General features: G+C 39.9%; 1 protein-coding gene across 1 annotated transcript in view; it reads left to right on the forward strand.

The window, feature by feature from the left end:
• LOC5570648 (cystathionine beta-synthase) overlaps positions 1-15,657 on the forward strand; it is a 30,407-nt gene extending 14,750 nt beyond the window's left edge. The window contains exons 2-5 of the mRNA XM_001659192.2: positions 13,608-13,714; positions 13,781-14,681; positions 14,743-15,071; positions 15,133-15,657. Of these exons, the coding sequence (XP_001659242.1) occupies positions 13,608-13,714; positions 13,781-14,681; positions 14,743-15,071; positions 15,133-15,257 (1,462 nt within the window). The 3' untranslated portion in view covers positions 15,258-15,657. The remainder of the gene's footprint in view (positions 1-13,607; positions 13,715-13,780; positions 14,682-14,742; positions 15,072-15,132) is intronic.
• Positions 15,658-15,900: the final 243 nt, after the last annotated feature.

Here is a 15,900-nt window from a genome sequence, read left to right on the forward strand (position 1 = left end):
AATTCGTTTTATCCTCTAGAGTAGTGATAATTCTCTAGTTCGAGACCAGTAAAACTAGCTCAGATAAATGTATTAACGAAATTTTTCATTCTTATAAGATTTATTCGTGCTGTTCGGACACAGTGTTCGGCATTTGAATCAAAATGTTGTTCCATACTTCCATGTAAAAACAATACTAAACAAGCTAAATTTTTCATAATTTTATTGACACACTCAACAGTTAACAGTTAGACTTTGCAAAGAAATTGAAATATTCACAAATGTCAGCTTATTCATGCCTATCAGATGCATATGAAGTCACTGTTGGCCTTAAGTGTTGTCAATGAGTCAAAACGGTAGTCTTAGGAATTTCAGTTATCATTCGCACGAAATATTCCGGCAAAATTCTAAAATTATGAGGGAATTCTGTCGGAGATTATTTAGTACAGTCATCGATATGGGAATTTTCCATTCTTCTTTTCCATGATTTTTATCAATAACTCCTTTAAAAATTGATCCACAGATTCAACTAGAAATTCATCTGGGGCAAATCCTTCAGGCATACCTTCAGGTGGCATTTTTCCGAAGATTCCTTCGAAGGTTTATCTGAAAATTATTCCAGGAACTTTAACAATAATTCTACCCACAATTTTTCCAGGAATTCCACCAAGAAACCGTCAGAAATTCCACTAGAAATACTGCAAAAGAATTCATCAAAACTTCCTACACGGGATATCATATTTAGAGATTCCGTCTTCAATTTTTTAAGAGGTTCCCCCAAGTTATCCTCCGGTATTCTTCTAGGGAGTCTTCAATAAATTATTTTATAAATTCCACCAGTGTTTCCTTCAAAAAATTTTTCATTGTACCTCTGAAGGGACCCTACGAGGCATTCGTCCTGGTATTTCTGCAGGAATTACTTCAAGAATCCACCATAAATTTCTCCGAGGATTCCGGGAGGAATCCCTTGAGGAATTCTAGGATGACTCCCTTCGAAGAGTTCCTGGAGGAATCTCTTGAAGAGAAACCCCTGGAAGAAGTCCCTCAATAAATTCCGGGAGGAACCCGTAATAAATAGCCTGATGAAACCCAGCATCACCATAGAGGAATTACTGAAGGAACCTTTAGAAGAATTCCTAATAGAATTCCTTACAGAACTTCTGTTGGAATCCCAGGATGATTTGATAATGAAGTCTTAGGAGTATTTATAATGGCAGCCATGAAAGAAGTTAGAACCCCTGCAGAAACTCCCAATGAAATCTATTGAAGAACTCTCGATAAAATTCCTGAAGAAACTTCTGATGGAATCCTTAGAAGAACTTCTGATGTAATACCTGGAGGAATTTCTGATGGAATCATTAGAGAAAGTCTTGATAGAAGTCCTGTAGGAATTTCAGGTAGAATTTCAAAAGAAACTCCTAATGAAAACCCTGGAGGAACTCATGATAAAATCCCTAGAGGAACTCCTGACGGAATCCCTAGAGAAACTCCTTATGGAATATCTGATGGAACTCCTGATGGAATCCCTGTAGGATCTCCTGATGAAATCCTTGGAGGGATTCCTGATAATATGCCTGGCGGAACTCCCTATGAAATCCCAAGAAAAAATCCTTATGGAATTCCTTGAGGAACCCCTGATATAATCTCTAAAGGAATTCCAGGTGCAACCTCCGAAGGAACTCCTGATGCATTCCCTAGAGAAAATTCCAATCTAACCTTGTAGGAATTCCAGGTGGAATCTCTAAAGAAACTCCTGATGGAATTTCCTCTAATTGAATTCCTATAGAAACTCCTGATGAAATCCCAACAAGATCTCCTGTTGAAAGACTTAGGATAACTCCTGATGAAATTCCTACAGAAGCTTTCGATAGAATCCCTGGAGGTATTCCAGGTGGAATATCTAAAGAAAATGCTAATGAAATCCCTGAAGTAACTGCTGATGAAATTCCAAAAAAAAAAACTCCTGATGTAATCCCTAGAAGAACTTCTGATGTAATACCTGGAGGAGTTCCAGGTGGAATCTCTGAAGAAACTTCTGATGTTATTTTCAGAGGAACTCCTGATGAAATCTTCATAGGAACTCATGTTGAAATTTCTGGAGAAATCATTGATAAGATTCCTGAAGGAATTCCTGATGGAATCCCTGGAGGAACTTTTTCTACAATTCCTAAAAAAAATCCTGATGCATTTCCTTGAGGAGCTCCTGATATATTCTCTGGAGGAATTCCAGGTGGGATCTCTGAAGGAACTTCTGATGAAATCTCTAGAGGAACTCCTGATGGAATCCATATGGGAACTATTGATGAAATTTCTAGAGGAATTCCTGATAAGATTCATGATGACACTCCTGGTAGAATCTTTAGAAGAATTCCTGATAGAATCCATAGAAGAAAAGCTGATGGTATTCCTCGATGAACACCTGATATAATCTCTGGAGGAACTCCTGATAGAATCTTCGGAGGAATGCCAGATTGAATCTCTGAATCTCTGGAAACCCTAGAGGAACTCCTGATCAAATCCCCAGAAGAACTCTAATAGAATCTAGATAAAAACCCTATAGGAACTCCTGATGGAATCTGCATAGGAACTCATGTTGAAATTTCTGGAGAAATCATTGATAAGATTCCTGATGGAATTCCTGATGGAATCCCTGGAGGAACTTTTTCTACAATTCCTAAAAAAATCCTGTTGCATTTCCTTGAGGAACTCCTGATATATTCTCTGGAGGAATTCCAGGTGGGATCTCTGAAGGAACTTCTGATGAAATCTCTAGAGGAACTCCTGATGGAATCCATATGGGAACTATTGATGAAATTTCTGGAGGAATTCCTGATAAGATTCATGATGACACTCCTGGTAGATTCTTTAGAAGAATTCCTGATAGAATCCATAGAAGAAAAGCTGATGGTATTCCTCGATGAACACCTGATATAATATCTGGAGGAACTCCTGATAGAATCTTCGGAGGAATGCCAGATTGAATCTCTGAATCTCTGGAAACCCTAGAGGAACTCCTGATCAAATCCCCAGAAGAACTCTAATAGAATCTAGATAAAAACCCTATAGGAACTCCTGATGGAATCTCTATAGGAACTCATGTTGAAATTTCTGGAGAAATCATTGATAAGATTCCTGAAGGAATTCCTGATGAAATCCCTGGAGGAACTTTTTCTACAATTCCTAAAAAAAAATCCTGATGCATTTCCTTGAGGAACTCCTGATATATTCTCTGGAGGAATTCCAGGTGGGATCTCTAAAGGAATTTCTGATGAAATCTCTAGAGGAACTCCTGATGGAATCCCTATGGTAACTCTGGATGAAATCCCTGGAGGAATTCCTGATAAGATTCATGATGGCACTCCTGGTAGAATCTTTAGAAGAATTCCTGATAGAATCCCTAGAAGAAAAACTGATGACATTCCTCGAGGAACACCTGATATAATCTCTGGAGGAACTCCTGATAGAATCTCCGGAGGAATGCCAGATTGAATCTCTGAATCTCTGGAAACCCTAAAGGAACTCCTGATCAAATCCCCAGAAGAACTCTAATAGAATCTAGATAAAAACCCTATAGGAACTTCTGATGGAATCCCTGGAGGAACTTTGATGGCATCCCTGAAGAAACTCCTGATGAAATCCTCAGAGGAACACTTATGGAAGCCCTGAAGATACTCCTGATAGAATTCCTAGGGAAACTTCTGATGGAAGCTATGTAGGAATTCCTAAAGAAGTTCTTGAAGGAACTTCAGATGGAATCATTGGAGGAACTCCTGATGAAATCCGTTGAAGAACTCCTGATGGAAACCCTAAAGGAACTTCTGATGAAATCCCTGTAGGAATTCCTTATGATATCCGTAGAAGGAATCCTGATACAATTCCTTGAGGAACTTCTGGTATTATCTCTGAAGGAACTCCTGATGAAATCCTTGGAAGAAATCCAGGTAAAATCTCTGAAGGAACTCTTGATGGAATCACTGGGAGAACTCCTGATGAAATCCCCCAGAAGAACTCTGATGGAAGCCCTAAAGGTATTTCTGATAGAATGCCTAGAGAAACTCCTGATGGAATTCGAAGGAACTCCTGATTTAGGAATTCCTAAGCATATTCTTGCAGGAACTCCTGAGGGATTTATTGGAGGAACTCCTTATGAAATCCCTAGAAGAACTCCTGATAGAATGCCTTTATGAACTCCTGATGAAATCACTGGAGGGATTCCTGATAAGATTCCTGATGGAACTCCTGATAGAATCCCTAGAGGAACTCCTTATGAGATCCCTAGAAGGAATTTCTCGAGGACCTCCTGATATAATCTCTGGAGTAACTCCTGATAGAATCTCTGGAGGAATGCCAGATGGAATCTCTAAAAGAACTCCTGATGGAATCCCTTGAGGAATTCCTGATGGAATCATTGGAATTCCTGATGGAATCCCCAGAAGAACTCTTGATGAAATCCCTAGAGGAACTTCCGATGGAATCCATAAAGGGACTCCAGATGGGAACCCTGTAGGAACTCCTGATGGAATCCATCACGGAATTCATGATTGAATCTTTAGAAGTACTCCTGAAGGAATTCTTGAACGAACTCGTGTTTAATTCCCTACAATAATTCCTGATCCCTAGAAGAACTACTGATGGTATCCCTGTAGAAACTCCTGATGGAATCCTTAGAGAAAATTTTGAAGGGATTCCTGTTGGAATCTCTGAAGGAATTCCTGGTGGAATCCTGACAACATGGAAAGTTTTGAATTAATCAAATGAATGAATTCTGATGGAAAATTCTGATGAAAATCATTGAGGAACTCCTGCTGGAATCCCATGAGAAATTCCAGCTGAGCTTTTGGAAGGAATTACTAAAGGAATTATAACAGAAATTCCTTGTTAAACCACTGGACAAAATCTCGATTTAATTTCTGGAGGAACACCTGAAGGAATTACCGATGAAATTCATGAAGGAATTTTGGTAGAATTCCTGAAGAAATTCCCGCAGCTTTGCCTGGAGGAATTTCTGGCGAAATTCCTAAGAGATACCTTGTAGGACTTCCTGGTTTCACAAACTGTCAAATTGGTTCGTCAAACAGCATCACAAACGGTCTGACATCACACCATCCTGAGGTCGGAGTCAATATTGGTCAAACCGTCTGAGCGTCTGTGGGCTGCAATACCATGTGCAACACCTATACGTCATCTTTTTTACACACTTTGATGAACATTTTCTTCAAATCCTTGCCGTTTATGAAAACCATCCCTATTTGCTGGAGCCTGCGCTTCATAATCGCCAAGAATTTTTACTTGGGCAAAGTTCTGGTGAATTCGGCGAATTTGTTTTCTTCGGCGCAAAAACAACATCGTTGGCTTCGTAACACTGAAAACATTCCACAAGCTCGATCAACGTGTTTCTCATGTGAATTTTCACTAATTGTAAAACACATCAATCGATGGTGTAAAACCAGTCGCTATCGGCAATCCGAATTCAAATGTAAAACACGTTAATTTACAAATTTTTGAATAGTTTGCTGTAGAATTTATATGCAATTTCTTGAATTTCAGGCACCCATTACGGGAGCACAGTTTACCAAAAAATAACATGTTAATAAACATGTCACGCGAGGATTGCAAATATAAGTCCTTGTCACCTGTGTTGTCATGTTAGGCAATCTAGTTCTCCTAGTGATTGATATCGCAATTGTAAAACACGTTGAAATTGTATGTGAAAGCACAGACAAACAGACGTAACACTGACGAAATTTCCATCGACCACCCATTTAACGTTCATTTCAAATTCGCTATGTTACAAATCTGACAACCAGAGGCGCGCGCATCGTTTTTCTTCGCGTTTGACGTTTCACACTACCGCCATCTGGCGGCCTTGTTGCACGAAACACCTTTTCGTGCAACATGCTCACCAGATGATGATAGTGTAAACTGGGCGATGGATTTTGAAGAAATTTCTTCTAAGTGTTACGTCTGTTTGTTTGTGGTAAAAGCCTTTGCTATCGAACCAAAGTCAAACCTTAATAGAATTACAAGTTTTACACGTTATTTCACCTTGCCATTTGACATGACAGATCCACGTTGAAAAGAATATAGATGGAACGTATGGAGTTTCTTCAGTGTACGGTCAAAACAGACTTTCTCCATCGTGAGACCGGAGGAAAGGCAGTAGGCGGAGACTTTATATAGCCGTAGATGAATCCGGTTCTTATGCACGGCTTGCTGAGTTTGCCGCACCCACAGTTCGCTTGCCACTACATGAACCTCTTTCCAATTTGTCGACCCTTTTTCCGGAACTTATCCAAAACATTCAGGCGATTCTCCAGGTCGGGAATCTGCTTTGCGTACGCTTTGATGTACGTCTCGTCGTCCATTACGATGCTCTCTGACTACACCAACCACTCACGATACAGCTCCTCCGTATTCTGTTTATCGATTTGGTTAGACGCCTTCCTTACCTTGGATACATTCAAGTCCGGCTTGTTTCATTGTCTGCTGGACCGAACCAGACGGAAGAATTGACCTTGTTGGTCACGTTCCGTGTTGAAAGGTTCGAATTGCGTTTGAAGTAATCCCTAACCTTCCTTCCCTTCACGGAGCCGCATGAATTCGCTTTTCTTCCTCTGCTGGCTTCGTCTCCTCGAACGTGGTCAAATTGTCGATTTCCAGCTGTTTCGCGACTTTGGGACTGGGCTGGATTTTCTACGATTTCGCTCAAACTTTATTGCCGGAGCACTTCTTGCTTGAAAGCTGTCTTGATAAACACTTGATTGATTATTGTCGCACCGCCACCAAACCGGATCGCGCCAGTGAGACTCGCGACGCGCCTCAACTCGCGCGATTTTGAAATCAGTTTTTTTAGTGTGGCGCTACATTCTTACGATTTTTATGAATACAGCGCACTATTCACATATTAGCTGCGACGCACGGGGCCCGAGAAAACAATAATTATAAAAAAAATGTTGGTCTTGATTTCTACCGGATACATAATACAACTATTGTCACACATGTGAGCATCACACTCTAAACTAATTTCACCCAAAATTTCATATATTTTTCAAAAGTAACTAAAAGTTATACACAAAAGAAAGTGTTGCATCTCTTCGACATATATTATTTAACTCAATGTTGTTAAGTATTCCCGGTTCGGTAAATCCGCAGATACCTCAACGGATTCTGATTGAACTACCACGAGCAAACTGTTCAGTACTGTAAATGTATGTGACACCAATGTGTATAAAAAGGAAGCCCAAATAAACCAAATAGTCAGTTCTTAACAGAAATCCTAAAAGTTAAATTAATTCTTATAATAAGAAACGTCTCAAAATATTTAATAAAGTTCTTGTTCACAGAACGGAACAGTGGCGACGAGATAAAATTAATTACCACCTTGTGAAGTGTTAGTGATCGGATATATCATAAGTGATCAAGGCTGCTTTGTTCTACACTATAGTGCTACAGCGGAATAGAAAACTTTTGTTTCCAGCGCCGGCTGTGAGCCAGACCTAGCGTAGGCAACTGAATGCTGAAACGTAGTAGCGCGTAAATTACGGTGCGAATTAACAGAAAACATATTCGAAGCGGTAAGTGAAATTAGCAAATTTACAAGACCGTGTGCGAGGAATACTTAGTGAATCATTAAAACAGTGAGCAGTGAAAGGCGCGCAAAAGATAACTCAATTGCTGTGAGTGGACGAATAAGAGCTCAGTAACCCAGGACGAGATCATTGAGTGGGTATATCCAGAGAAAACCGTAAGTGCATTTTATCTAATTTTTTCTCTTTCTCGAAGCTCTCTCAGAAAATGTCTGCTATGGGAACGCTGGACCACTATGTGGCAGGTACTCCTTTCACTAATTACGTTGAGAGACTGGAGAGCCTTAGCCGGTTTAACAAATGGGACGAAGAGAATAAGAAATGTATTCTAATTGCTCTGTCTGGTTCGGTTGTATACGATGAATTAAAATTAATGTTTCCTGGCGTCGAACTTCAAACATTGAGATACGATGACATGATAAAAAAGTTGAAAGAACGTTTCGATAAAGTCGAACCAGACATGATGCAAAGATATCGATTTTATAATCGATATCAACGCCCTGATGAAACAGCTGAGAGCTACATTCTTGCTGTTAAATTACAAGCTGAAAATTGTAATTTCAAGCAATTTAAAGAAACCGCAATTCGAGATAGGCTTATTATGGGACTTTTTGACAAAGAATTACAGAAAAAGTTGTTGATGGATGAGGAATTGAGTTTAGCAGCGGTCGAGAAGGAGATTATCAGTAGCGAAGTAGCAGGAAACCAAGCGAATTCTATTTTCGGGCCGGAGAGACGTGAATCATCTGAGATTAGCTCAATTAAGAACCGGTTAGGGAGAAAAGAGTATGATGGAAACCCCAGGGAATACGAGCGAGAACCCAGAGATTATGGGAGGAGATCCAGAGAGTTTTACAGGCAACCCAGAGATCATAGCCGAAGCACTAGTGAGAGAAAACATGTGAGCTTTCGTGAGAGGTCTACTTCAAATAACAGGGACGTGAATCCATATACAAATGCAGTCTGTAACTACTGTAAAAAGAAGGGCCACTTAAGACGACAATGTTATTCTTATCGTAACAGAAATTCAGTTAGGTTTGTTGGGCAAGGTTCAAAAACTGACACATCATATAGCTTCAAACGCGACAAAGAAAATAGTTCATCTGAAGTTGAATCTGATGGTATGGAATGCATGCTGATAACCGCTGTAAACAAAATTAGTGAGCCCTGCATGGTTGAGGTTGTTGTAGAAGGAAACAAAATGCGTATGGAAATCGATTCGGGAGCGGCAGTGTCTGTAATAAGCGATATCGATTACTTGGAGTTCTTTGGGAAAGTTCCTATTGACGCCTGTAATAGACAATTAGCTGTTGTAAACGGTGATAGTTTATATATTGTGGGAGAGATCAAAGTTAGGGTTGTCTTGAATGGAATAAAGAGCTATCAAAAGTTGGTCATCTTAGAATGTGAAAAGAATTTCACGCCCCTTGTCGGTCGTACCTGGTTTGATTTCTACTATCCTGAATGGAGATCAGGCTTTATGCAGAAAGCTTCGGTTAACAATTTGGTTCAAAGCAAAGGTACAGATAAAATTGTTGCAAGTTTGAAGCAAAAATATTCAAAAATTTTCAATAAAGATTTTTCAGAACCAATTGAGGGATATGAAGGAGAGTTGCAACTAAAACATGACCAACCGATTTTTAAGAAAGCGTACACTGTGCCCTACAAACTCAAAGACAAGTTGGATCGTCATCTTAATATGCTTGAGCAGCAAAATGTAATAACATCCATTAAGGCCAGCGAATGGGCTTCACCGGTTATCGTAGTTGTAAAAAAAGATCAAGACATCCGCATGGTGATTGATTGCAAGGTATCTATTAATCAAGTTATTATACCAAATACTTATCCGTTACCATTAGCTCAGGATATATTTGCTTCTCTGGCTGGATGTACGGTTTTTTGCTGTTTGGATTTGGCGGGGGCATATACCCAAGTGCAACTCTCTGAGCGTTCTAGAAAATTTATGGTGATAAATACATCCAAGGGTTTGTACACGTATAATCGGCTCTCACAGGGTGCTTCTAGTAGCGCAGCAATATTCCAACAAATTATGGATCAAATTCTACATGGTTTGAAAAACATAAGTGTTTATTTAGATGACGTCCTGATTGCAGGGAAAGATTTGGCTGAATGTTTGAAAAATTTGGAATTAGTTTTAGAACGTTTATGTAAAGCAAATGTAAAGGTTAATTTTTCAAAATGTAAATTTTTTGTAAACAAATTACCATATTTAGGTCACGTAGTGACAGACAAAGGGTTAATGCCATCTCCAGAAAAGTTATCAACAATTGAACAAGCTAAACCTCCTAAAAATGTTAGTGAATTAAGGGCTTATCTTGGCCTGATTAATTATTACCACAGGTTTGTACCGCACCTTTCAACTAAGCTGAGCAGTTTGCATGCTCTGTTGAAAAATGACAAACATTTTGAATGGACTGAAATATGTGATAATGCGTTCAAAGACAGTAAGATTGCCCTTTTAAAGGCAGATATTTTGGAATATTATGACCCGAACAAACCACTCGTTGTTGTATCGGATGCTAGTTCGTATGGTTTAGGAGGAGTTTTAGCGCATGAAATCAATGGAAAAGAAAAGCCGATATGTTTTACATCGTTCTCTCTAAACTCTGCCCAGAAAAAGTATCCAATACTACACCTTGAAGCTCTGGCGTTAGTTTGCACCATCAAGAAGTTCCATAAATTTCTCTTTGGGCAAAAATTTAAGGTTTTCACAGACCACAAGCCATTATTAGGAATTTTCGGCAAGAGCGGAGCTAACTCAGTTTTTGTGACACGACTCCAAAGATACATTATGGAGTTATCGATTTATGATTTTAAGATCGCTTACAGACCTTCATCACTAATGGGAAACGCAGACTTTTGCTCGCGATTCCCTTTGGATCAAATGGTCCCTAAAAGTTTGGACACGGAGCATGTTAAAAGTTTGAACTTTTCAAATTCCCTACCAATAGATAACCGAAAGATTGCAGAAGGAACTACAACAGATCCTTATTTAGCAGAAATCCGGCGTTTTGTAAAAGAAGGTTGGCCAATGTCGATAAATGAACGATACAAATCTATGTATTCTTTACGAGCCGATCTAGAAGTCACAGAAAATTGTGTCATGTATCGAGGAAGAGTTATTATTCCTGTGAATTTGAGACCCAAAATACTTAAAATGCTGCATGCTAACCACATAGGCATAGTTAAGATGAAACAATTGGCCCGAGAGACAGTATTTTGGCCTCGAATTAATATGGATATAGAAGATTTCCTCAATGGTTGTGAAACCTGTATAAAATCATCTCCAGCGCCTTGTAAGCCTACGGAGAATAAATGGATTCCTACGACTAGACCTTTCAGTCGAATTCATGCCGAGTTTTTCTATTTTGATAGGAAAATGTTTCTATTAATAGTGGACAGTCACTCTAAATGGGTGGAAGTAGAATTAATGCAAAACGGTACAGATGCAAAACGAGTAATTGACAAATTCATGGCCGTTTTTGCTAGATTTGGGCTTCCTGACGTTGTGGTTACCGATGGTGGCCCCCCATTTAATTCAAAGGAGTTCTTTTCATTTCTTGTGAATCATGGAATAAAACCTTTGAAAAGCCCTCCTTACAACCCAAGTAGCAACGGTCAGGCCGAACGACTTGTTAGGGTTGTGAAGGATGCTTTGAAGAAACATCTTTTAGATCCAGAGTTACGAAGGTTAGACATGGTGAGTTAAGGTGAAGCGGCGTGTAACTCAAAGAATCATTAGAATCATCATTGATGTAATAGTAGTAGTGTCGCCTTTCCATGTATATTTTCAAAACAAACAAACAAAAAATATAACATTTGTGTTAGGCATATTTTTATGTAAACATATGGGAAATTTTGTAGATTGACGAGTATTGAAAATCAAAATCAGCTGTTCAATCGTACATATCAAAAGAAAACATTACAATTTAATGATGGGCAACGGAATTTCTCTGTTTTTTATTGGATTTATCGCATATTTTTGTTACGCATCGGTACGGTTTATGTTTGCAAGGGATGACGGTGTTGCCAGGTGATTGGTGACAGATTTTTCTAGCAATTGTTATATGCTTGTTTTCGGAACATTTGCTGCATATTTTAAAAACTTGTCATTTTGCAATTAGTTTTCCATCACAAGATCACTGATGTAATAAAATTTCAATGATTTTTGTGATCAATCCACATTAAATGCTATGATTTTACAGATAGCAACTCTGACATCACTGCGCTCAACGATCGCGATGATTGTGCACACACGATAGACGCGTCCCGACGCATCGCACTGTGGAGCTTTTCAATTATTTTGGGTGGTCCAAATTGATAAACACTTGGTATGATTTTATGCTTCGTAGAGATGGTTTCTGTAATATTAGAGAATCGAAAAACAAACAACGTATGAGTTTCAAGTTTCTATGCTTTGCCCAACCTTTCCGCACTGAAAATTAATACAACAGAAAAAAAAAGTTGGATATTTTAGACTATAAACACAGGCATGTCTCAGTGTGCGGTGGCGGCGTCGATTCGCAGCAAGTGAAAACCATCGCCATAATAGTTTTGAGTGATGCGGTTGATAAAACTTTATAAATATTTGATTCCCGTTTGAAATGTGTTCCTTTAAGGAAAGTGAATGAAAGATTTGTTTAGTGGAAGTGTAGTGAACGCAATATGGAATCCAAAACACAAATGCTTGCTGCAGAATTACAATGGAAAAGGTAAGCACCTTCTATTTACAAGTGTAGTTGTGTGAGGCAATGAAATGCGGCATGAAATCGGAGATTTTTTTTTGAGAATATAAATCTCATGTATATTGTCGCTAAATTGATAATGCTGTACCTGAAAGTGTTGATTAAATATTGCAATACCACCTGAAGCATTTTTCTTCGCATAAATTATCCATTAAATCAGGTGATAAGCAGTTATATTTCAACGATGTTGCAAATACCAATACTATCATAACAATATGTTAATGATTTTGGAAGAAGCCATTTTGTGATGACGCACCAAAAGGCCTTAATTGAATTACTTCCTATTCAACTACAGGAACCAAATCACTACAACAGATGGTTTATACCTTCCAGCAAAATGTTTAGTTATAAACCCAAAATTTTGATGGATTTGCTTAATCCAAATACACAATACAAGCAATACTTAGAGAACCCAAAACCAATGGACAATGCCAACATCCCGGCAGAGCAAGACCCAGATCCGTTTAGTAAGCTGGTAGTGGGGGATAAGATATTCTATAAAAAATTTAGGAAAACTGATCCGCAGCGTTGGATCGAGGCTAAATTCATTAAACAACTTTCCAAAAATATTTTTCAAATATCTCTTCATAGGAACGTTTTATCGGCGCACAGAAATCAACTTAAGTTGCTGAAGTCTACGAGAGGTTCTGCACTGCTAGTCCCGTCAAAACAATCTCGGAAGCGCAGTAGTAGAGAAATGACAGACGAAAATAGTGTTTGTATGGGCTTTGAAGTAGAGCCTAAGGATCGATCATTCAGCATGTTTATGGATAATCTAGAAAGATCAAGGGATCAAACAAACCTAAGAGACTGAAGCGCAGTAGAAGTCCAATAATTACAAGAAGTCGCTCGCGAACATGTGAGATGTAGTATAAGTAGATAAAAATACAATAATGAACTATTATCATTAAGTAGAATTTTGTCAATATGAAATTATGATAAATTGTTTTCCAGAGAGGGAAGGATTGTTAAGTATTCCCGGTTCGGTAAATCCGCAGATACCTCAACGGATTCTGATTGAACTACCACGAGCAAACTGTTCAGTACTGTAAATGTATGTGACACCAATGTGTATAAAAAGGAAGCCCAAATAAACCAAATAGTCAGTTCTTAACAGAAATCCTAAAAGTTTAATTAATTCTTATAATAAGAAACGTCTCGAAATATTTAATAAAGTTCTTGTTCACAGAACGGAACAAATGTAACTCAAAGATTCCTTAAAGATATAACTTCAATATTAACCACCGTTTCTTTTGTCTGTGATTCGACTTTTAAGGATGCCTCGTCCGAAGGTCATGCAAACCATCTTGGAAGCTGTCGGTAACACACCCCTGGTCAAGCTGAACAAGATTCCACAGTCAGAGGGACTGAAGTGTAATGTGTGTAAGTATTGTACTCAAACATAGTTCTTCCGGGAGCACAGCAAACTCATCCACTGACCCTTTCCAGACGTGAAATGCGAATTCCTCAGCGCTGGTGGATCGGTCAAGGACCGCATCGGTCTACGCATGATCGAGGAAGCCGAACGCAAGGGCATGCTGAAAGCAGGCTACACCATCATCGAGCCCACCTCGGGCAACACCGGTATCGGGCTGGCACTGGGAGCGGCCGTCAAAGGCTACAAGTGCATCATCGTCATGCCGGAGAAGATGTCCAACGAGAAGGTCGATACGCTGAAGGCCCTCGGTGCCAAGGTCATCCGTACGCCGACCGAGGCGTCGTTCGATTCACCCGAAGGCCTGATCGCGGTTGCTCAGCGTCTGGAGCGTGAGATTCCGAACTCGATCGTGCTCAACCAATACACCAATGAAGGCAATCCCTTGGCCCATTACGACGGAACCGGTTCGGAGATCATCGATCAACTGGAGGGAAAGGTCGATATGGTCGTCGTCGGAGCCGGTACCGGAGGCACTGTGTGCGGTATCGGACGCAAGATCAAGGAAACCCACCCGCACTGCGTTGTGGTGGGAGGCGATCCCGAAGGATCGATCCTGGCCGAACCGGAAGAACTCAACAAGACGGACGTCAACTTCTACGAAGTGGAAGGCGTTGGGTACGACTTCATCCCTACGGTTCTGGATCGCAGCGTAGTTGATCGTTGGGTGAAGTTCAACGACAAGGAAGCTCTACCAATGGCTAGGCGCTTGATTGCCGAAGAAGGTCTGCTATGCGGAGGAAGCAGCGGTGGCAACTTGATCGTCGCTTTGAAGGCCGCCAAGGAGCTCAAGGAAGGTCAAAACTGTGTCGTCATTATGCCGGATAACATTCGTAACTACTTGACCAAGTTTGTCTCGGACAGCTGGATGGAGGCTCGCAACTTCAAGGCTTCTGAAAATGTGCACAATCACTCGTAAGATCGATCGTAATTTCCTGAACATTCACAAAATCTAACAATTTCCTCACAACTCTAGATGGTGGAACAACAGCATCTCGACGCTGAACCTCAAGACCCCGATCACCGTCGGAGTCGACGTGTGCCTGCAGGAAGTCATGAACATCATGAAGACCAACTCGATCAACCAGCTGCCGGTGATCGATCGCGACGGCACGATCAAGGGTATGGCCTTCCTGCCCAACATCATGAGCAAACTGCTGAACCGTCTGGCCAAACCGAGCGATCCCGTAGCACGGGCCGTCTTCAAGAAGTTCGTCCGAGTCGATCGCAACGATGGCTTGGGACACGTGTCGCGCATCCTCGAGCAGGATCCGTTCGTTCTGGTGGTGCAGCAGGAGAAGAAATGTAAGGATGGAAATACTAGTTATGTTTGCCCAAATGTTTGCTAATTCTTGCGAAATTTCAGTTACCGATGGTGCCAACTTCGAGCTAAGGGAAACAGTCGTTGGAATCATCACCCAACGGGATCTCCTGGACTACCTGACCACGGCGGAGAACTTGGTTAATGACGTTGAAAAACTGAAATTGTAACGATTCTGCCTAATCCAGTGACGTGCTACAACTGTTTTGTGGAGTGCATGCATTTAACGAATCTGCCTACTTCAGGCTGTTTTAGTTCAAATATTTGACGATAGGTTTAGGATTTAACGATTACAATATTTTTTAGGAAAATATTTTTTTAAACATACAAGTATGTGAGTGAAACTGCATGACAGACTAATATATCTGCTAGATAAATCAACAAAATATACAGTATCGAGTATCTACTTACAGTTTTGGGATCTAGTATCTACCATGCAGAAACAGAATCCAGCATTTTTTTTCTAAATTAATTGTGTGATTAAAAATAAATAAAATGTACATCGTATTTTGACAGATTTTAAACCAAACTAATGAAATAAACTGGCCTCAGTCATGAAGCACAATGCAAGTTGAATTGTTTATTGAACTGTTTATGAACTTAAGTTAAGCACGCTGCTCATAAGTAGAGCATTCGTGATGAGAATGTAAACAATTTCAGTGCGCATCGTACCTTCGTGCTGTGCGTACACGATTTCTCTCTGCTCTTGGAAGTTTTCTTAAAAACTACCTAAAGCAATAAAACAGTACTTTTCAGTGCTACAAAAACAGTACTTTTCAGTGCTAAAATTAAAAACGGTACTTTTCAGTGCTA

This window comes from Aedes aegypti, chromosome 1 (assembly GCF_002204515.2).
Source record: "Aedes aegypti strain LVP_AGWG chromosome 1, AaegL5.0 Primary Assembly, whole genome shotgun sequence".
NCBI lineage: Eukaryota > Metazoa > Arthropoda > Insecta > Diptera > Culicidae > Aedes > Aedes aegypti.